The sequence below is a fragment of the Pan paniscus genome, chromosome 3, assembly GCF_029289425.2.
Source record: "Pan paniscus chromosome 3, NHGRI_mPanPan1-v2.0_pri, whole genome shotgun sequence".
NCBI lineage: Eukaryota > Metazoa > Chordata > Mammalia > Primates > Hominidae > Pan > Pan paniscus.
In genome coordinates, this window is record NC_073252.2 from 53,111,400 (window position 1) to 53,134,587 (window position 23,188).

The 23,188-nt window shown below is 43.6% G+C and overlaps 1 protein-coding gene and 1 long non-coding RNA gene across 8 annotated transcripts in view; one reads left to right on the forward strand and one right to left on the reverse strand.

Moving 5' to 3' along the window:
• Nucleotides 1-21,798, reverse strand: part of SEPTIN11 (septin 11) — a 120,939-nt gene extending 99,141 nt beyond the window's left edge. For 6 of the 7 annotated variants that reach the window (XR_010111856.1, XM_063603545.1, XM_063603549.1 and 3 more), the window contains exon 1: nucleotides 8,762-21,798. Coding sequence is in view for 5 of the 7 variants with exons in the window: in XM_063603545.1 (XP_063459615.1) it covers nucleotides 8,762-8,788 (27 nt within the window). In the remaining 2 variants the exon portion in view is untranslated. Of the gene's footprint in view, nucleotides 1-8,310; nucleotides 8,635-8,761 lie in introns of those variants that run through there. The other variant, XM_063603546.1, reaches the window with a different exon arrangement.
• The window catches only part of LOC134730190 (uncharacterized), a 31,382-nt gene continuing 29,991 nt past the window's right edge, over nucleotides 21,798-23,188 (forward strand). Inside the window, exon 1 of the long non-coding RNA XR_010111857.1 lies at nucleotides 21,798-22,426. This is a non-coding gene — a long non-coding RNA (uncharacterized LOC134730190). The remainder of the gene's footprint in view (nucleotides 22,427-23,188) is intronic.

Here is a 23,188-nt window from a genome sequence, read left to right on the forward strand (position 1 = left end):
TTTTTTAAAACATCCAAAGTAGCCCTTAGTATATTACAAAATTAACATTCATACTCCCTTATTTGTATAAGGAAAAGACGAGCCCCACACTAGTAAACAAGGTGTTTTCATCTAGGTTTCCCCAAAATGCAAGGACTTGAGACAGGGACTTGCATGCATGTGAGTCCTGGGAAGTGACCCAGGGGAACAGAATGGGGGACAGGGAAAAGTGAAACAGGGGAAGAGGGAAGGCCACCCTAAGGGGACTGTAGAGTAATCACCCCTGAGGGCTGAGGCTGGGGCCCAGAGGGGAACTTCTAAGGAGCCAGGTCAATTGAGGAGCCATGCAGATCCACCATCTCAAGGGGGTTGCCCCCTGGGATGGCAACTCCTTTGGATGTCCAGAAGTGCAGAAAGGTCAGAATAGCTAAGCGGAACCCAGGTGGCGATGGCAGAGAAGCCTGGGGCAGAAAGTGGAGTTGCGAGGTCTACACCTACCGGGGGTTGACACAGCAACAGCCAGGTAGGCACACGTCTTAGACAATACGTCTTATCCAATTTATCTGAAGGGTGAATTTTCACTTATTGAGTCAAATGTTTATTGGTGGGGGGTACAGGACATATAGTCCTTTCCCTTAAGTCTGGCTATCTAGACTAAGAATGCAAGAATGTGGTCAAGGGCTAGTGGAACATATTGCTTATGGTAGGTAATAAGGTTTTTTTGTTTTGTGTTTTTATGTTCACAATTATATTTGACAGTCACTTTTTTTAAAAAAGGTAACTTAAGGAAAGGTGGGGTGGGGACTCCAGAGCACTATGTGGATGACACATAAGTGTTGCCAGCAATTCAAATAAATAAAAATCGCCAAAATTTTGGTGATTCATGGGTGGAGGCTTCATGGAGGGTATGCTTGATCCGTGCCTCTAAGGTGTGCTATGATTAGAAAATGGGAAGCCTGTGTGGTTCAGGTGTGCAAGAGAAGGGGCAATTGCTCAGTTCCCACTGGGGTGGGGTGGGGTGACAGTTCTGGTTTGAGCCCAGTCTTCAGTATAAAGCCATTACTATTTCAGCACCATTCTCCTGAGATAACCAACTTTTATTGAGGATGAATGTTCCAGGCAGCAGTGTAAGCACTGTGTGTGTACTAACTGGCTTAATCTGTAACTCTTTGAGGGAAGTAGTTAGTGTTTTACAGATGAGGGAAGTAACTTGCCTAAGGACACAAAGCTTGTTAAATGGTAAAACTGATACTCTAGAACCGGAGCAACCTGGCTCCAGAGCCCACATTTTTCACCCAAACGCTATACACTATGGCCTCTCAGAGAGAAAAACAGAGCAAGGGAAAGAAGGGTGCCATCTGATTCATCTGCATTTAGGGACATATGGCTGGGAAAGGTCCAAAGGGCCAAGGTCCCAAGGGAAATCATTCTGTCAAGCAGCTGGAAGTCCTAATGGCCTCAGAACCATTTCCCAGAGAGTACACTTCCACAGCTGAGGTCATCAGAGAGCAGCACAGAAGGTCTTTCAGAAGGTTACCACCCATCACTTACTTGATGGTGACGTCCCTGGAAGCTCATCACCAGTGAGTAGGAGAATTCACTCTGACTTCAATTCATTGTGGCTGCCTAACTCTTATCTCTCTCTGTCTCTGTCTCTGTCTCTCTCTCTCACACACACACACACACACACACACACACACACACACACACACACACACACACACATCATTCTACCATGCCCAGCTAGAATCAGAGCAGGCCAAATAGAGGGAGAAAAATCCTTACAGACAGGGATACAATTTTAAAAATAAAGACTTGGCTTCATAGTAGATTCCTTGACTAGGAATCTAGCCAACTGTTATTCAAAATATTCACTGCCCTCCCTAGAGGGGGATTTACTTCCCCAGCCCAAGGCCCTCAAGCCTGACCCAGTGTCTTTCAGAGCCACTCTTTACAGGAGGATTCTCTATCCTCATCCTTTTGAATTTAGGAATGACCATTTACTTTGGCCAATACGATCTGCATGGAAGTGACCCATCTAAGAGCTTGAGAAGCCAGCTCTTGAGAAGCCAGGGTTCAGCATGTCTCTTTGTCCTCTGCCACCAGGCTGGCAATGCCCAGATAGAGGATACTCCCTCAGCCTGGGTCCTGGAGGCAATGCAGTATGCAGCAGACCTCCGAGGATGGAACAGACAAGAAAGCTGCATGAGAAATAAACCCTTGCTATGTAAGCCACCAAAACATGGGGCCAATTTGTTACCGCAACATAATTTAGCTTAACTGACTGAATCAGATGGGAGGTCTGTATGCATGTTGGTCTAAAAGCCTTTGGTTCCAAAGCCTAGCTCTCCCACAAATTTGCTGTAGCAGATTAACTGACAACTTCTTCCTGCCTCATTTTCCTTCTCTATATTACTTCTCAGGTATTTTGTGAGTATAAGGTGAGATAATTGTCTTGACAGTAATTTGAATTGAATAAATTTGAAAATCAGGATGCTGAACAAGCTTCCTGTGCACAGAAGTTTTTGGTCAAGCCTTTTGCCCCCCAACAGCAGGTCAGAGTAAGTTTAATGAGTACCTTAATGAGATTCACAAAATTTATACTGGTATGAAGACAGTCCTCAAAGAGATGAGATGAACTAAAACAGCATGAAGTCTTAAGCAAACCCTGGCTTTTAACAGACTCTTCTCCTGTTTTCATAAAATCCAATGAGTTTTTAATTTCCTTTTTGGAGAACACTGATTGCCACTTGAAGTCCAAGGTGGAAAGAGTCCTACCATCTTCCCCCCAGCCCCACCACACTCTTCAGGACTCAGTTGCTTAGGTCTAAGAAAATAATAACTTCTAGTTCTGAATCCTGAGGAAAGGCTCAATGCACAAAACTGGGCAGAGGAAGATCTAGCATTGTCGTTGTCATATGTTGTCACTGGACTCTCCTTCTCTGTGTCCTCTGTCAGTCTTCATTTCCTCTATTCTTTAAGGGTTCAATTTGGGCATGAAAGGAATCAACTCCCCTGATCGTTTCTCATCTCTCCTATTGAATCCTGAAGAATTAGTAGTCTGCAGATTTTCTTTGTCTTCCTTCAACCAATTTCAAGGATCTGAGATATCTTAAGTTATGGGCAAAGGGTGGATGGAATATAAAGCATTTAAAGAGCTACACAGTAAATACATGCCTATAAAGAATGCACTGCACAACTGAGTCTCTTCCCACCTCCTCAGCCTCTTGTCTGTCCACTCTCCCTACCCAACCCTAATGCTGATGTTCCTGCTACATTGGATTTCTTTAAGAGTCTCTTCCTCACTTCCAGAGCTTGGCACATGCTGTTTCCTGGGCTTGGAACACTTCCACAACCACCTCCCCATCTCCCTTTCCTTGCTAAATCCTATTGCTTACTCAGCCTATAGAGAGATTTCATGATAGCAGCAAGGACTGCAGTCAAGTACTCACCAACATAATTTCAGCACCTGCATATAGAAGGTACACAAGAAATGTCTGATAAAACAGGTGGGTTGGAAAGGCAAGAATGAGTACTGATGTGTTAGGGTGTTGAGGATTATTTTGTTTTTCAATCTCTAACCTATCTACATTATTGTGCCTCAACTTCTATGAGAAAAAAAATCAATTCTTCCCAAAGGAATGTTACTTATCAAAAACAAGTAGGTAAATTTTAATGTTATGCTATATATATTTTCATTTCCTTTTTGTACAATAAAAATGCAAAAATAAATAAATAAATAAAAAAGAAATCACACACAGACAAGAACAAACAAAGCTCCCACTTGTCAGAAAAATGGTCCTTTTAGAATATGGTCTCTTTCCCACCTCACCACCTCAGCCTGCCCCTCTCTCAATGTTTCACACTCCATCCTACCCAGTCACAGTTCAGCAGGTGGGCAGAATGTGTCCACAGAACTGGACTTCCTGTGCCATTTGGCTTGAGCGATGTGCTCACACTCATTGGCGTCGATCCTAAAAAGAGGTGGCTCTGGTGCCTTGGCTTTGTCATATCAGGGAACAGACTCCTGATTTCTATCTCAGGTCAAGCCTGGAACAATGTGAATTTCATTTTAGATCGCCCAGCAAATTCCTTTTAGAAGTCTGTCTCTATTACCTTAGCCCAAGTATTGTTTTTATGTTCAACAGCTGCTGCATTGATGGGCTGCCAGCAGGCATGAGTCGGTCAGGGGAAGTATTGTTATTTGGGAGTTTTCTGTCAATCCAGATTTTTAAAAAGGGGGCGGGGGAGGTTATCAATTATATTGTAAAGTAGATCTCCTTGGGAAAAAGTATAGAAGCTTTAGATGTGTTGGGTTTCATTTAAATAATGGTTCAGCTTTGCTAACCCCATTTGAGACAGGTCTAGCTAAGACTATGAAAGATGGATCCCAATAAAATGATAAAATCCAAGAGCAGCGTCTATCCCCAACCAAATTTAGAGTCCTATAAAGAGAAACACAGGCACAGAAAACTCTGTGGGCTGCGCCACAGTCTAAATCCGATGATCATGATCAGTGTGACGTCATCATTGGGTAGAATATAAACACTTGGTCTGCTGGCAATCAATCAAGTAGGCCATCCAAATCAAGGAAACAGCAGAGTCCCACAATCATTTGTTCCTTTCGCAGACATAGGATGGCCCATGCCCAAACACTAAGCATCCACTTCCTTCATTTTAAGAGTATTATTCAAATGGTCACACAGGACTCATTCAGGCACACAGTTTGGTTTCTAGGTGGCAGTTTATACAAGATGGGTTATGTCTGCTCAAAAAAGTGGTGAAATAGACTAAACACCTAAGAACTATTATATCAGGATAGTGGGTTATGGGCAGTTTTGTTCTTTTAATCAATTCCTTGGGTCTCCTTTTCACTGTAATGTAGACACATCATTTTTAAAGGCGATAATTTAAAAGATAAAATTAATCTATAACTTTCAAAAGATTTTAAAAGGAGAGATTATTGTACCTCAGAAACTTCTTGCATTCCTTAATAACTGCTTATAGAGCCTCAGTATGTATAATTTATATCACTGACTAAAAAGTTCTAATTTTTGAAAACTGACCTGAGATGACAGTCCCTTTATTGTTTAGGTGGCCCTCCCCTGGACCTTTCTTGGCTCCATTCATGTTTCTCCAGGCACACCGACCACAGCCATCCATCTGGGGCCACATTTTCAAGTCACAAAAATGGCAATTTTATAACAAGGGAAAGTAACATTTTATTGGCAGTACTCCTCCACTTCCCACACTCCCTGCCCTCCTCTTTAGGAATTGCCTATAATTATCCCCAGACAGATATGATCCTTCACCTGAATCATATTTGCTGAGTCAGCAATAGGCATATAATTCCTTTTCTCCCTAAATGATTTACACATTTACACTGAAGTCTGTCACTTTAATACACCAAATCTCTCAAACAATAAAGCTCCTGGTAAGAAGAAAACTTGTCCACTGCTATATCCCCAACACCTAGAACAAGTACCTGACACATAGCAGGTGCTTAATAAATGGTGTTAAATGAGCAAATGGAAACTTGGTTTTCCATTTCCTTCAGCTCAACAGATAAAACAGCAATTAAGTGCATTTCTTGAAGGATATCATAGGGAAATCTCCACCACCAGTGAAGTTTAAACACATATTTTTTGTTAGGGATAAAGTAAGAAATATTTCTGCACTGGGGAGCAGGCTAACCCAAATGACCTCTAACGTTCCTTTCAACTCCTAGAGTTTTTAAACTGATGAACACCACAGCTTAGGAGAGGCCATCAGCTACATAAAGCCTGATTCCCAAGTAGAGTAAATTGCCATGTTCTGTTTAAAATAAAGATAATAGCTGCCCCGGGATTTGGACGCAAAAATGCTAATTCATCCAAAATGCAGACACATCCCTTGGGAGTAAAATGTTCTTGCTAATCATCAGTTATACTAGGCAAACAGCAGATGTGCTTCAGGGTCTTCTTAGGGCTAAGCCCAAAAACCATCAGTGGGGAAATGGAGAAGCTAGGGATCAAAATTAAAACTGAAATAAACAGTATCACACTAAATTGAAGCTTTGTTTTGCAGTCAACAACAAATCCACTTAAGAAACTTATCTGAATTTAGCCTTGAGGTTTGAATGGTTTGTAACAGAATATAACCATTTCATAAGACAGAAAATAGTGCATTTGACATGTAAGCATTTTAGCCCACTAAAATGTCATATTTACCTGGGATATCACACTCAGATGTTCCCATTCAAGAATATCAAAAATTTAGGGTAAGTTATTCAGATTGCATTTTTCTTCAGTCTGGCGGGGAGAGGTAGTTATCGCAAAAGGAGATATATGTCCTAAATAACTTTTAAAAAAATCTAATTAAATACCTAGGGAAATTCCATTCACACATAAATCAACTTCGGAGTGGTTCTTTTCCCTCAGCGCACCCTTCCTTTCTTTTGGTGAAATCACAGACTAGATAAGAAATGGGAGGGCCAGAGAACTCTTAACTTTAAAGATGCAGTGTAGATTCCATGGAGCTGTGTCTCAAGAATCTTCCCCATTCATTGACTTTGTTTTAAAGCCATAACTGCCAAGATCACACTTAAGACAATAGCCCAATGAGCAAAGTGAAAGGATTCAACAATTATCTGTGAAATGTGATCACACATTTTCTGTAGACTTTCTAACTTTATAGTCAATTCCTAATCACTCGTACATTAGGTTTCCAAAAGAAAAGTCTTCTGTCTTTAGATTGTAATTTAATTTTAATTCCGGTGACAACAGAGTGCGCAGAAAGAAGTCACTTCCTCTGTGCACGTATACTTAAAAAAAATCTCCTCTATTATCTGAAAAGGGAGATCTAACATAAGAATTCTGTGGGATTAAGCTCACATATGGTTGGCCGACTTGGTGTTGGATGTGATTACGGCCACACAACTAAACCTTAAATCCACATACTGTTCCTATTTAACTGACATATATGAACTAATTTATAGAAAACGTGCAGCTAATTATTTCTTCCACCTCCTCCATCCCTCAAGAATGCACCAGCAATAATACGTGTTACTGAAAAAGCCAAACACCCCCACTGAATATTTGCAATCCTAAACGTTTGCCAATTTATCTAAAGCAGATATTGTTATTTTAGTTCTCTGAATCTATGCCTGCTAATAAGTATAATGGGGGGCAGGGGGAGGAGTAATTTAACCAGATAAATTTCACCTCTATAGACCTCAATTTTCTCACCAAAAATAAAACGACTAGCCCAGAGACTATGCAAATTCCCTCAGTAACAATAACCTACATGTGACCACTGATTATCAAGAGCACAATTTATGTGCAAAAGAAGACCAGAATTCTTAAAAGAGCCATGTCATTAAATCGTAGAGTTGAAAAGGCCTAAAAGACAGTTATGATTCGATATGACCGCTGTGTTTTCTGACTGCAGAAAACGTCTTTGACAGCACCGCGGGCAGCCGAACCACCAAATCGAATTAGAATCCGCAAAGGGACCCATGAACTTCTCCCGAGGGGGTAGGGTGCAAAAGGCGCGCGTATCTGGGGAAGAGTTAGGCGGGGAGAGGGGGAAGAGCCGGGAGCCTGAGAGCACAGCCTTGCATTTCTGGGATTTCCGAGCTTCCAGTGTCTCAGTAAGTCTTTCGTCTGTAACTACAAAATCTCCCGAGCCACCACCTGCAGCTGCACAGCTGTGGGAAAGGGAAGAAGAAAAAGGGAAGAGGAGGTGATAGACAGGGAAAGACATCGCCCGAGGCGCCCCCAAAGCCAGTAAGGCGAGTGGACTGTGAACATCGACGACGAAAAGGGGAAAGGGAAAACAGGAGGACTCCGCCTTTCCCACCCAGCTCCGCTCCTTTCAAAAAAAAGGAAAGGCCGCCGCCGCCCCTTCCTCCGCCTTTCACTTGGGGATGCGGAGCGGCCACTGAACCGCACCCTCGGAGTCCCGCTCCCCTCCGGCCCGGCCCCGGGGCGCGGACCGAGTCTTGCAACCCAGTAGGCGCGGCGCCTTGGCCCACACACTCCGGGCAAAGGTATCTCCTCCCTCCTACTCTCCTCCCTCCCGCCGTGGGGCACTCGATTCTTCACGCACCCGCCCGCCCTTCCTCTTCCTCGCGTCCCAGCCTCCTCAGCCCGCCGCCCCCGGCCTTTCAGCCGCAGAACATTTCAGTCCTTCCACCCACACCACAAGGGAGCCTCCAGAAAACTTTGTGTGTGTTATCTGGGGCTTTGTCCACATCCTGGGCAGGGCCCGCTCAGCCGGGTGGATGCCCGAGGGTGTCCGGGATCTCACAATGCGCTGGGGAGGCCACCACGGAAATCCCACCCCTCTGACCTGCTTCTACAGCTGTGCCACACGCAGCACTTCAGCTCGCAATTCCCATGCCCTGAGCGCCCCCTCGGCGCGGGGGAGACTGGAGGAAAGCCCCGAACCCGGCGCCCTTCTGGCTGTCACGAGGGAAGAGGTGCGCGGGCAGAGGGAGGCGGCTGAGACACGCCGCGCCTCAAAGAATTATTTTAAAGGGAACAGGAGAGGGGTCCTTTTTCTTTCGCATCCCCAGAAGAGGGACGCGACGAGGCGATCCACTGTTGCATCACGTAACTGAGCCCCTGGGCTCCTAACCCCGACCCCAGACGCGCGCCCAAATTCGTGCACACACCCACAGCCGCCGCCGCCGCCGCAGGGCCGAGCACCCGCCCGGCTCCCCTGTGGTCCTCACCGCACCCGCCCCAGAGCAGAGACCACCCGGCGCCCGAGGAGCAGCAGGCGAGGCCCCAGCACTCACAGACGGTCTCCCCACGGCCACGGCCATCGCAGCTGCGGCACCGGCTCCGGCTGCGCCCCGGTGCTTTCCGCCGACTCCGGCTGCTGCTAGTGCTCGGGCTCCGGCTCGCCTCCCTCGCGCCTCCCTCGCGGCTGCGCTCTGCTCGCCGGCGTCCCGCTGGCAGCCAGCGGCATCTGCTGCCCCCACGCCGCCGCCCCTCCCGCTTTATTAGAGCAACATGGCCACCCGCCTGGAAGGGACCATTCGCTTCCCCAGGAAGGGGTGTGAGCCTGCGCGCCAGGCCGCGGTGGTGGGCGGGAGGATGGTGGGCGGGCTCCGAGCCCAGCTCCACTGGCCCCGGCCGCAGGGCTCGCCCCTCCGTCCCCAAACGACCGTCTCCGCTGCCATGAGATGCCGACAGCCTGTGCGCTGGCCGCCACCCCCTGCTCCATCAGGTGCTGGAATCTGAGTAAAAGCCTGGGCGCGAGCTCTCAGCCCCGGGGCCTGCCACCGGCTCCACGAAGCGGGCAGCTCCAGCGGCCGCCGGGAGAAGGAAGGGCGACCGGGGGAGACGGGTCGCAGGGACAGCACGTGGCGGAAAGTTAGCCCCGGACTAGCACGCCCCACCCGGAGAAGCCGGCCTGGAAGGGGCTGCGGACCACCGGGCGGAGCGGTGGGCGACCGAAGTGCGGCTGGGCTGGCCTCCTCGTCTCCGCACTGGAAGAATTGCCCTTCCGCAAGTCTTCCCTTCCCACATGGGGGCCCTCCAGGCCGCACCTCGGTCGCCCACCGCTTCCCTTGAGAAGGGAGACTAAAGACAGGCATCTGGAAGCTGTCACTGTGGCGCGCGGGCAGACAGGGGATCCCATTGGAGAGGAAGAGCCGTAGTAGTCGCTGCTGCCTTCGGCCGACCCAACGGCCGCCTGCTTGGGAGGAAGAAAAAGAACGCCCCCGCCGAAGAATTAAGGCAGCCATTGGTTGCTCTAGGGGTAAGGACCGAGGCCTCCCCTGGGTGTCACTGGAGCAGCCACACATGGGGGATCAGCCGACTTCATTCGATCGCTGGCGACAGACCCGGCGACCCGTAGGAATGCGCGCTGGGGCTGCGGCTGGAGGGCGTGGCGACGGCAACAGGCGGGTGGCTCGAGTGGGTGCGACTCTGGGCGCGTGGGACTGAGAACTCCTCCGCCGTGGGGAAGATTTTTTTCCCAGCAGATGTTGGGGTGTTACTGCGTGTCTGAGGGGCCGGCGGAATGGAGGGGTCCCGGTTCGTGCGGGGCAGCGAGGTGTGTCAGATGAGCTGTGGATCCCTGCGGCCCCACGTGGGCCGGAGAGGGGGGCCCACGACAACAAGCGATTGAGGACAGCGATGGACAGGGCGGGGAACCAGCTGGGTGGAAGCACAGGGAAAGTGTGGTGAGGAGGGAAGGGCTGTGATCTGCCCTCGGTACGACGCCCCAAGGGACAGCCTGGCCTCCTGAATTAGGGAAAAGACAACCCGTCTCTTTAGACTGGGGCGCCTCAGAGTCTGACCTGAGTCTTCAAACGCCCAGATCCCCTGGGGCCTTGAGTCTCCCTGTCCCGCTGGCCCTGCCTCGCCTGCGCTTCAAGACTCCGACGCCCCCGCAGCCTTGGGCTAAGGGTCAGTCGTCCCCGGGCGCGGGTCCGGCTGCCCTGGAACTGATGCTGGATTTCGCTGGTAGGTGGGCGAGGGGCTTGGTCACCCGGTCTGAATTCCACTGTCAGGACAGCTGTGGAACCGCCAGAGAAAAGTCTGGCCATGAAAGAAAGGTGAGGGGCGCCGACGCAGAGCTTATTTATTCAGTCTGTGGGCGGACTCAGACGTGCAGAGCACCAACCTCTTCAATTTCTGCCCTCTAGACTCCAAATCTTTTGAAATTAGGGACCACCATTTTATGCCAAACATACAGTAGGCGCTCAATAAGTGTTGAATTAAGATTACACATAAATGGGCCGGGCGCGGTGGCTCACGCCTGTAATCCCAGCACCTTGGGAGGCTGAGGTGGGCCAACATGGTGAAACCTTGGCTGTAAAAAAATGCAAAAATTAGCCAGTCATGGTGGCGCTTGCCTGTAGTCCCAGCTACTATAGAGGCTGAGGTGGGAGAGTCGCTTGAACTCTGGAGGCGGAGGTTGCAGTGAGCCGAGATCGCGCCACTACACTCCAGTCTGGGTGACACAGTGAGACCCTGTCTCAAAAAATATATAATAATAAGATTACACACAGATGGGTGCTGTGCAAAGGGAGGGGGAAGACAAATACTTTCTTCTGCAGCTCTGGTACATGGACATTTTGTCCTTTCTCCATAAGGAGGATCAGACAGCAGCAGCACTGCCCATGGACCAGAGGCCTCATGTAAGGCCTGGGAAAAGAGGGCTCCACACACCACCAACCGGATGTAAGGGCAGTTGCAAAGGAACTGTGTTATCTTGACCAGAACAGACTGTAGAATTTGTTTATCAAATTTTTTTTTTTTACTTATTTATTTTGTGAATGTATATGCTGTAAACTCATCTGCTTAGATTATAAGAATGTGAATGCCCTACCTTGGTGGGTAGGTTAGTTTATTCTAATCAGCAAAACTTAACGTTACATATTCCAACATCTCATTTGGGATGTGAGGATGCTATGGGGAGGATGGGTATCCTGGCATTGCTAGAATGTTGGAGCCTTAGCGAGAGAGTGGCAGAGTGGGGAGAACCTGGCACTTCAGCTACAGATGATCACTTAAGAGCTTTGTTATATCAAATAAGTTAAACTTTCATCTCATTTCTTTTTTCTATTGTAAAATAGGGTAGTAACAGTGAGTCCTGGGGGAGGGCGTGTTCTGTTAGCCAGATCCACTCTCCAACCTGCTGTCTGTCCCTTGGAGCCTTAACTCAAGAGACGTTCTTTCCCTCTAGCTTCCAGTTGAGTGAAGGCACTAGGAAGCAACAGCGATGGAACAAAGAGGAAGGAGTATGCTTATTTATTCCCCCCTGGCTCCCTTGCTGTGGCACCATTGCAAGCTGGCTGCCTCCCTCAACCAAAGGAAGCAGCCAGTATCCCTCCCTAGGGTGACCCAGAGTAAACCCCTATGGTTTCCCTTCATTTTGCACATACCTTTGCAAATAGTCTTTTTATAAAACTCTACTCACATTATCCAGTAGGAAGGTAACATCTCATTCCTTCACAGAATTGTTTTGAGAGTTAACTGAGAAAATACTGTATTATTATTATTAGAATGACCTATAATTTCTGTCCAAACTGAGAAGCTTTTGAGGCTGGGAAAAGGGGGTTTGTGCTGATAGTAATGATGTCAGGACAATAGGAAAAACAAGGACTTATGGCCACCCCAGCTATTATTGCCAGTAAACTCTGCTTTAGACATATTAAGCAATCAAGAGGTGGTCGTACTATCACGCTTCTGTCACTAGACTATGAATGTCTCAAGGTAAGAGTGCTTTTTTGTCTATTAGCTTCTGTCACATGGTCTGGTATATTCAATAAATTTTGAGTTGGAGATGAGGGTAAAGACTAGGAAATGAATAATTTTTATTGCCATACTAAGGTAATGAAGAGTCAAGGAGGTCTTTAAGCAAAGAAAATTTGCATTTTAGAAAACAGCTATAGTGAATATTTGACATTGTTAGTAATTTAGGGTCTATTCCCTTTTTAATTGAACCCCAATTTATTTGGAGAGCTTTTCCAATGAATGTTTCAACTTGGTAAAAAGTAAATGCCTCTTAAAAAAGAGGTTCTGGGCCAGGCGTACTGGTTCATGCCTTGTAATCCCAGCACTTTGGGAGGCCAAGGCGGGCAGATCACCTGAGGTCAAGAGTTCGAGACCAGCCTGGCCAACATGGCGAAACCCCACCTCTACTAAAAATACAAAAATTAGTGGGATGTGCTGGTGCATGCCTGTAATCCCAACTACTCGGGAGGCTGAGGCAGGAGAATAGCTTGAACTCACAAGGTGGAGGTTGCAGTGAGCTGAGATCGCACCAGTACACTTCAGCCTGGCTGACACAGCCAGACTCCCTCTCAAAACAAAACCAAAAAAAGAGGTTCCTCGCTGGCTGTGGTAGCATGGTGTAGTCCCAGCTACTCAAGAGGCTGAGGCAGGAAGATCACTTAAAGCCAGGAGTTTAAGGCTGTAGTGCGTTATGATTGAGCCTGTGAACAGCCACCGTACTCCAACCTGGGCAACATAGCAAGATCTCATGTCCAAAAAAATTAATTTAATTTATTTTCAATAAGAGGCTCCTGAAGAGACGTTCCATCACACCCTTCCTTTCATCACCACAGTACATACATTCTTAAGAAAGTATGTGATCTAAGCTTGGCCAATTAGATGCTGTTACATTTGAATCTTGAATCAAGAGACACAAAGACAATACAAATTGTTACAGTTTATGCAGGCCATAAATTATTTTTTACTTTTTGGCAAATTGTTACAGTTTATGGGGTCTACAATTTATTTTTTTATTTTCTGGCTTAAGTTATTTAGGATTTGTTTCTGTGGTTTACAATCAAAGAACCCAAAGACCAGATCACTCTTGACTACCATAAAAATGATTAATTATAAAGGGATACAAGAAAAACAGGAGGCTGGGCACGGTGTCTCACGGCTGTAATCCCAGCACTTTGGGAGGCCAAGGTGGGTGGATCACTTGAGGTCAGAAGTTCGAGACCAGCCTGGCCAACATGGTGAAACCCCATCTCTACTAAAAATACAAAAGTTAGCCGGGCATGGTGGTGGGCGCCTGTAATCCCAGCTACTTGGGAGGCTGAAGCTCGAGAATCACTTGAACCGGGGAGGCAGAGGTTACAGTGAGCCGAGATCGCACTGCTGCACTCCAGCTTGGGCGATAGAGCAAGACTGAGTCACAGAACAACAACAACAACAAACAAAAGCACACACACAAAACAGGTGATAAGTTAGCTATTGCCACTTTAATTTTGGATGGTTTAACTGACTGTCCTGAACTGACTGATCCTGAACTCCTTCTGCAACACAATATGTAAAAATGTTCATTAAAACATTGTAAAATGCATCTACATTTGAGAGGAAAAAGTAAAACTCTCTATTCACAGATAACACAAATATACAGAAAATCCTAAGGAATCCACTAAAAAATCATTAGAAGTAATAAATGAACTCAGCAAGTTTACAAGATACAGAATCCACTGAGATTCTGATAAACACGGACGGGCAAAAACATTGAAACCGTCATTTATAAACTCACATAGGCTCCAGTGATTATCTCTTCTTTTCTTTGTTAAAAAAAATGCATTTAAAAATCATTCTAGAAAATTGTTAGGCAATGTTAAATTTACCAATAACTCTGACTCTTCTTTGCCCCTACCACTTTTTATTATCTTTGAAAATCAAGACAATATTTGCCCTTCTTCAATCTTTTATCATTTCTTATTTTTCTCTGGCTTCTGGAAAGTGAGTAATTACCTTTACGATCACTTATGAAATCTCTTGCATGGATAATTCATTTAGGCCTAGAAACTCATTTAAAGCAATCGATTGCTTGCTTACCATGCTGGATTTTAGTAGCCTTTAAATCATGTTTATTCTACCTTTTTTCATTAAAACATTAGTCTCTTTGGGAGAGGAGACAAATAAATTAAAACTTGAGTTTTACCTTTTCTTTGTCATCTGATAGCATTATGTCATCAGCACGAAGCAGTAGCTTCCATCCTTTCTTGTTCACCCTCTTGTGGCAAGTATTACTTGAAAAACAAAAAATAAATTTAAAAAATGTCTTTGTATTCTTTTTAAAGGCAAAAGTTATCTAAGCCTGCAGGGACATTTCCATTCTTATAGGCTGTGGTACTCTTTAAAGCACGCTCTTTAAAAAATCTGATTGCAATAAGTACGTCCTGTGAAGTGACATGCTCCTTAGAGTAAGATGACTTGGCTTGCTGGCCACTCTGTTTGGCAGCCAGCCCTGGAGCTGGGTCAGTTTCCCCTGGCTCTGGCATCACTCCTTCTCAGATAATTCCTTTCTCCCTGTGGCCAGTCATTGTGGTGACAGCTATTATTCCTTTTCATGAGCCTAGAAAATTTATGTGGTGGATGTCCCTCTGAATACTAGATACTGCCACTGAATTAGAAGAGAATCATATGCACTTGTATATTCTGACAGCCATGTCACTTACACCTTCTCACCTTTTGTCTCGTCCTATTTGCTATCTACCATTCTACCACTGTCCATTTCTACCAGCTGAATAACTCTCTGATGCAGGGGTTACTCTGCACCCTCATCTCTCTTACTGTAGACTTGTTCCTTTTGAATGAGATAAAATTTCCTTGACTTATAATATTTCAGTCATAATTTCCTTGCTACCTCATGTACCGATACCTATTGGATTATGTTCATTTTGTTAATTTTCCCAAGTTCAATTTGCTTTACCACTAATTCTCTCTTTCCAGGCTGAGATTTCAAAAGTCATCAGCCTTATATTTCACCTTACTTCTGTCTGTTTTATTGAGTCCCATCTGAATCAGCAGAAGTGGCTGTAGGTTGGCTGGTATCATGAATTTTGGCAGATTATGCTTCATGAGTCATCATTCCACACTTTAGGAAGATAACGAACTAGCCATTGCAAGGCTGCCTTCCTACTCATCAGCAGAGAAAACATGGACTTGGAAGCCAGGACACTTGCGTTCGTGTTCCTACACTGTCAAATATCATGAGCTATGCAAAATTTTTAAGTTGATGTATTTGGATATAGGCGAAGCTGCTGTAATGGGAATATCCCAAGAGTCATTGGTTAAAGAAAAATAGATGGTTTTTTGTTTGTTTGTTTTTGAGACAGTCTTGCTCTGTCACCCAGGCTGGAGTGCAGTGGCGCGATCTCAGCTCATTGTAAACTCCACCTCCTGGGTTCAAGTGATTCTCCTGCCACGGTCTCCCAAATAGCTGGGACTACAGGTGCAAGCCACCATGCACGGCTAATTTTTGTGTATTTCTATTAGAGATGAGATTTCACCATGTTGGCCAGACTGGTCTCAAACTCCTGACCTCAGGTGATCTACCTGCCTCGGCCTCCCAAAATGCTGGGATTACAGACGTGGGCCACCGCACCCAGCCTAGATGTTTATTTCCGATTGTTACCTTATCTACTCTGATCAAAACAGTCTCACCAGCGCCATATCCACATTCTAGCCCATGGAAAGGGTGAAGAAAAGAAAGTGGAAGATATTAGTTTCCATTTAAGGAAGTGACATGGAAATAATATAAGTCACCTGTGTTCACATTCCACTGGCAAAAATTCAGTCACAGGAATGTACTTAGCTGCAGGGGAGGCTAGGATATGCCCTCCAAAAACTCAGGGGGGATGTCCTACTTGTAAAAGGAAGAAATGAAAAATGGACACTGAGAGGAAATCAGCAGTCTCAGAGGTAATATACTTACACAGTTTTTTAAAAAACATAAAATGATGCAGAATGAAGTTTCCACTCTATTCACCATCTATCCAGTCCTCATGCCTCCCAACAAGAGGTAAATACTTTATTATTGTGTCATGTATCTTTCCAGAGTTTTTCTAAGCAATTTGCAACAGATATAAATATGTATCCTTATTTCCTACCTTACCCCATATTGTACATGAAAGAAAAAATATACTATGTATAACATTCTGTATCTTTTTTTCACTTAATATATTTTGCAGTTCCTTTTATATAGATACATAGTTACCTTCTTCATTCATTTATACAGCTGCCTACTGTTTCTAAGGCTGTATCACTGATAAAGTCTCATGGATACACTCAAGGTTTTTTCAATCTTTTATCATGATAAACCATGCTGCAATAATAACCTTGTACTAGTCATTTTGAACATGTGAAAGTATATCTGCAAGATACATTTCCAGAAATGGGATTAGCTAATCATATGATATTAAGCCAACCTTTTGATCTCTTTGAGCTGCATTTGTTAACTAATAAATTAAGCTCATATTTACCTCATAGGATCATTATTATAATGAAATAACCATATAAACAATTATTGTACAACAGTATCAAAAACAAAATAGAGATAAGTTTATCAAAATATGTGCAAGATCTGTACTCTAAAAACCTATAAAACTCTGTTGAGAGAAATTAAAGAAAGCCTAAAGTAATGGAGAAATATACCATGATCATGGATTGAAAGACTCAATATTGTTAAGATGTAATTCTCCCTAAATTGATCTACAGATTCAATATAATCCCAATTGAAATCCAAGCAAGCTTTTTTTAAAAATAGAAATTAACAATCTGATTGTAAAATGTATGTGAAAACACAAAAGACCTATGCTAGCTAGCCAAAACAATTTTGAAAAAGAACAAAGTTGGATAACTTACACTGTGCAATTTCAATACTTAACTAAAAAGCTACAATAATCAAGACATGGAATCGGCCAACATACAATCATATAGTCCAGTGGAAGAGCATATGGAAAGTCTACATATAGACACATATGGTCAATTGATTGTTGGCACAAGTGCCAAGATAATTCTATGGGAAAGGATAATCTTTTCAACTAATCATACTGGGACTATTGGATATCCATATAGAAGAAAAGAACCTCAAACCTTATTTCACCTATACACAAGATTGAATCCAATGGATCATAAACCTAAATGTAAACAGTAAAGCTTTGTTTAGAAGAAAACAAAGAAAAACTTCATGACTGTGGGTTAGGCAACAGTTTTGTAGAGGAGACACAGAAAGCACTAACCAACTGGATATTATCAAACTTCAAATTTTTGCTCCTCAAAATACACCATTAAGAAACTAAAAAGGTAAGCCACAGACTGGGGAAAAATACCTACACTATTTGCAAAAAATAATAATGACAAAATATGTGAACATACACATAATAAAAGAAGATACATGTTTGGCCAAATGCATGTGAAATGGTGGTCAACATCATTAGTCATCAGAGAAATGCAAATTAAAGTACAATTGTATGCCTCCTAGTAGAATGGTGAAAATTAGAAAGACTGATGATTCCAGTTGTTCGGCAAGATGTGGAGTACTGGAACTCTGATGCCTTGTTGCTGTCTTTGTTTAGTGTTGGTATAACAGAATACCTGAGGCTGGGTATTTTACTTTAAAAAAGAGGTTTATTGGGCTTATGATTGTGGTGACTAGAAGAGTCAAGATTGGGCAGCTGCATCTGATGAAGGCCTCATGTTGCTTCAACTCATGACAGAAAGCAGAAAGAGAGAGTGTGTGTAAAGATCACATTGTGAGAGAGGACGCAAGAGAGAGAAGCCAAGGAAGCCAAACTCATTTTTAACAACTTGCTATCATGGGAACTAATTCATTCTCTCAGAGCAAGAACTACCTCACCTCTGTAGGAGGGCATTCATCTATTCTTGAGGGATCCATCTCCCTCACCCAAACACCTTCCACTAGCCTACCTCCCAACACCACCACATTGGGGATAAAATTTCAATATGCATTCCAGTAGGGACAGACCACATCCAAACCATTGCAGTTGGTGAAAATGCAAAATGTACAAGCACTTTGGAAAACAGATTGGCAGTTTCTTATGTAGTTAAACATATATTTACCATATGACTCTACATTTACACTAAAAAATAGTTACATGACAGAAATAATGAGTCCACAAAAAAGCATTCATAGCAGCTTTATGCATAGCAGCCAAAAAATGAAACAGCCCAAGAGTTCAACAACAGGTTAACTGATAAACAAATTGAGGTACCTATATTTACATAATAGAACCCTGCTTTGGTATAAAATAAACCATGGATACATGCAAAATGTAGATAAATCTCAAATACATTATTCTGAGTGAAGGACGTCAGACCCCAAAATTACAAATGGTATGATTCAACATATATGAAATTCTAAAAACACAAAACTGTAGTTACAGAAAGCAAAACAATGGTGGCTTGGGGTATCAGATAAGGAGGATGGACTTGAAAAGAGCACAGGATGGACTTTTGGAGTGATAAAAATCTGTATCATGGTTATAGTGATGATTAGATGAGTGAATGAATTTGTCAAAATTCATTTGTCTGTACACTTAAAATGGGTATGGTTGTATACAGGTTAAACATCAATAAAAAAATCTTAAATTGCTGTACTAATATTGTTTTTGTGATATCAAAACCTGTAAGAGTGGACCTCTTTCTCTACAAGTTATCGCATGCCATCAAACTTTTGCTTAGATTTGTTGAATGCTTTTCTGTCTCAGGCACCATGCAAAGTATTTTGTATGCATCTCTCATTTAATCATCACAGCAATCCTCTGGCATTTCTCCATTTTTTGATGAGGATACTGAAGCACAGAGACAATAAGAATATTATCCACTTTGGGAGGTCAAGGCAGGAGGATGGCTTGAGGCCAGGTGTTTGAGACCAGCCTGGGCAACATAGCAAGGACCCATCTCTACAAAAAACAAAACAAAACAAAATCATCCACGTTATCCAATGTCTAATTACACTGTGAAATTAATAAGTGGTAGAGCTAGGATTCAAGCCCAAGTTTGTTACCCTACACCACCCGCATCTCTCAACAAGCTATGTTGCCTCCTTAGCACTCATATCTTTCTTAATATAGCTCTTGGAGTTTCACTCACAAAGGCTAAGAGAATCACCTCCATTGTGAAAACACTACAAATCATAAGGTCTAGCATTTGAAGGAGAATCATTAGTTGTGAAGAGACAGCCAACCAAGGAGACCCAACTTGGTTCTTTTTTTCTTTTTTTTTTTCTTTTTTTTTTTTTTGTGAGACGGAGTCTCACTCTGTTGCCCAGGCTGGAGTGCAGTGGCATGATCTCGGCTCACTGCCAGCTCCACCTCCCGGGTTCATGCCATTCTCGTGCCTCAGCCTCCCGAGTAACTGAGACTATAGGCGCCTGCCACCACGCCCGGCTAATTTTTTGTATTTTTAGTAGAGACAGGGTTTCACTGTGTTAGCCAGGATGGTCTCAATCTCCTGACCTCATGATCCGCCCGCCTCGGCCTCCCAAAGTGCTGAGTTTACAGGCGTGAGCCACTGCGCCCGGCCCCAACTTGGTTCTTACTGAATATATGTTTAGCACAATCTGGTACATAGGAGGCACTATTATTGTTGTTATTATATTATTTTACATACCCCTTGGGATTCTCTTCTGTCTGCTGCCACTACTATATTGGCACTCAGGATCTGCTGATCCCCTTTAATACCCTGGCCCCAGTCCACACAAAGACTCTTCCTTGTTTTCCCCTTAGCAAAACTGAAATTGCTGGAACTTAAAAAAGCTTAATGCTAGTGGAGTACAAAAGGCAAACAAGAAAATACATAATTAGGATAAAAGCCATCTGGCTTACAAAATATATGTTTCTGAACTTAGCATTTATTCATTAAACATTTACCAATAGTGTATACTATGAAAAAAAAAAACAATGTGTAAGACAACATGTATGCTGCACTACCATTTCTGTAAAAAGGGAAGAGAATGCATCTAAATGAACATGCATCTTCAGAAGGATGCACTAGAGATTGAGAATAGTGTTTGCTTTTGTGAAAGAGCACGTGCAGCAGGTGTGGGTCAAGGTGATGAACATTGTGAGTGACTCAACCACATCCATTCTACACAAATGCATTTGGAAAATGGACTTTTTAGCCAGGGATGGCTCTGATTGTTACAGGTATGATTCCTTTCCCCTGACAGTGATTTGTTAAAGAAGAGATATGTGACCCAATTCTGTCCAGTGAATGAGAGGAGAGCAGAGGAGAGGTTTGCTGGAAGGTTCTAGAATTTGCTTTCTTACTCTAAGGACAAATTCACAGAAAGTCAGTTGGACACAAATAAGGAAGGATGAAGCCCAACTGTTTCCATTTGACAACTGTGAAATAAATTAGCCTTAGGCTGAAGCCCAGGCAGTAGAGAGCAGAGTAGAAAAACAGAAAGAATCTGTGTCCTTGATAATACGGTGAAGCTGCTAAATCAACTAACTGAACCCCATCTCGCATCTCTGGTAAGAGAGTGAATACATTTCCCTACCAGTCAGGTATGAGGTTTCTATTGCTTGCGGCTGAAAACAATTAGTGCAGATGGAGACTTACTTATCTTCTTTTATGTTTCTGTATCTTCCTTTTTTTAATTACGTGCATGTATATCTATTTTTAAATTTTTTAAGAGTTTATGTGGGCCGGGCGCGGTGGCTCATGCCTGTAATCCCAGCACTTTGGGAGGCCGAGGCAGGCGGATCACCTGAGGTCAGGAGATCGAGACCATCCTGGCCAACATGGTGAAACCCCATCTCTACTAAAATACAAAAAATTAGCTGGGCATGGTGGTGCGCGCCTGTAGTCCCAGCTACTCAGGAGGTTGAGGCAGGGGAATCGCTTGAACCCGGGAGGCGGAGGTTGCACTAAGCCGAGATCACGCCACTGCACTCCCACCTGGCTACGGAGCAAGACTCCATCTCAAAAAAAAAAAAAAAAAAAAAAAAGTTTACTTGTTCCAGGCATTGGGAAAACTCACTTTAATCTGTAGGGGTTTTTCTCAAGATGGGCTTTCTTAAGAAACTTGCTTCTTCCTCATCAGTGATCTCAACCACCCAAACTCCTCCAGGAAGATGTAGATTTACTCTTTAGAATGAATATGGGTTGAACTATATGAAATTGACATTTTTTTGTACCAAATATTGGTAATTTCACAGTATAAATCTGTGTTCAGCTAGAAGAAATTCACATGTTACAACCATGGGCATCAGTCCTCCCTGCCAATGCTCTTGGTCATCGAACTTTTCACTTGGTCTTTCCCCAGTTGCTGTTTATTTTAATCCTTTTACCCCTAGATCACAGAGAATTGATGGAGAAAGAAAAGAACCCTGCAGCTCAGATCACTATACGTTCATGCTGTCTAACCCTGTTTTTGTTTTCTCTATTACTTGTCATTTCCTCTAGCAGCTATATCATGCTTCCTGCTTCCAGAGAAAACCAAATCTTCCCACCAGGGCTATCCTTATGCGCCCTCATATACAAATTGCACCTCTGTCTATAACTCTCAGCATCCCTTCTCTTTCCCAAAGATGCTGTCCCAGACCCTGCACTCTCAATTGTCTGATGTTGGAGCAGCAGATAAAGCAAATAAATAACACTAATACATCATAATCTAGAGTATTAGTTAGCTATTGCTGCATAACAAATTATCCCCCAAAGTGTAGTGGCTTAAAACAATCACCAGTGATTATCTCAGTTTCTGTGGGTCAGGAAATCAGAAGCGGCTTACCAAGTGGTTCTGGCTCAGGTTTTGTGGCATGGCAGTCATGATGCTGGCTAGGGCTGCAGTCATCTGAAGGTGTGGAAGGGGCTAAAGATCTGCTTCCAAGATGGCTCACTCACATGCATGGCAAGTTGGCACTGGATGTTGGTGAGAGGACCCAGTTCTTCACCATGTAGTTTTCACCATAAGGCTAAGTGAGTGTCCTTATGACATGGCAGCTGACATTCCCAAAACCAGTGATCCAAGACAGAGCAAAGAGCAAGGTGGAAACCACAAGGTCTCTCATGACCTCACCCTAGAAAATTATACTGTATAATTCCTACAATATCCTATTTGTTGTCATATTAGCTCTATTCAATGCAGGAGATGACTATGGGAAGTGTGAATACCAGAAGGCAAGATCACTAGAAACTATCATGGAGGCCGAACACCGCAGGTAGTTATTATTATCTCCAGTTTACAGATGAGAAAACCAATTCTCACTGGGTCTATAACATATGTCAAAGTCACACATCAACAAAACAGTGGTAGAGGCTGATCTGCCTCTTAAACCCATACACTTGCTACTGTCATCCTGCCTCTGGTGTGGTGGTGTACTCTCCTGGAATGACTTTGAATTGTTATGTCACTGTTAAACTATTGTTTAATTTTTTTGCCTAACCATATTTTATAATTTTTCCTTTTTCTTACAAAGCTGTGCATATGGTAGACATTCAGTAAACAGTTATTTCTACCCAATAAGTCAACTTAGAAAAACGGAAGGGTTGGCACCCTTATAAAGGTTTGACATGGCTACTGTTGTCCAACGATATTCTAGTTTCAGTAGGAGCAAATTAATGATAATAATAATTAAGGGAGCTAGAAGGATAACTGGACGTGAATCATATTGGCCCTAGCAGAAGGGTTGGGGAGAAAAAAAGAGGCCAAGTTCAATTCTTTTTAGGGTTAACCCCACATTGGATCCCAGACTGGATCTGATCACCTTTCTCTCTGATTCTTCTTATCATCATCTTCCTCAATCAGATGAAGTTTCCTAATAGAAAGGGGTTGAATTTTAATGTATTATCAATTCATTCTCTGGTCCTATACAATAACAGGGTTCATATTGGTATCTGGATTTAAATATTATTTCTTTCAATTTGTTGATGTTTAGGTAAATTTTATATATATATACATATATATGTAGGTATACTGTTTA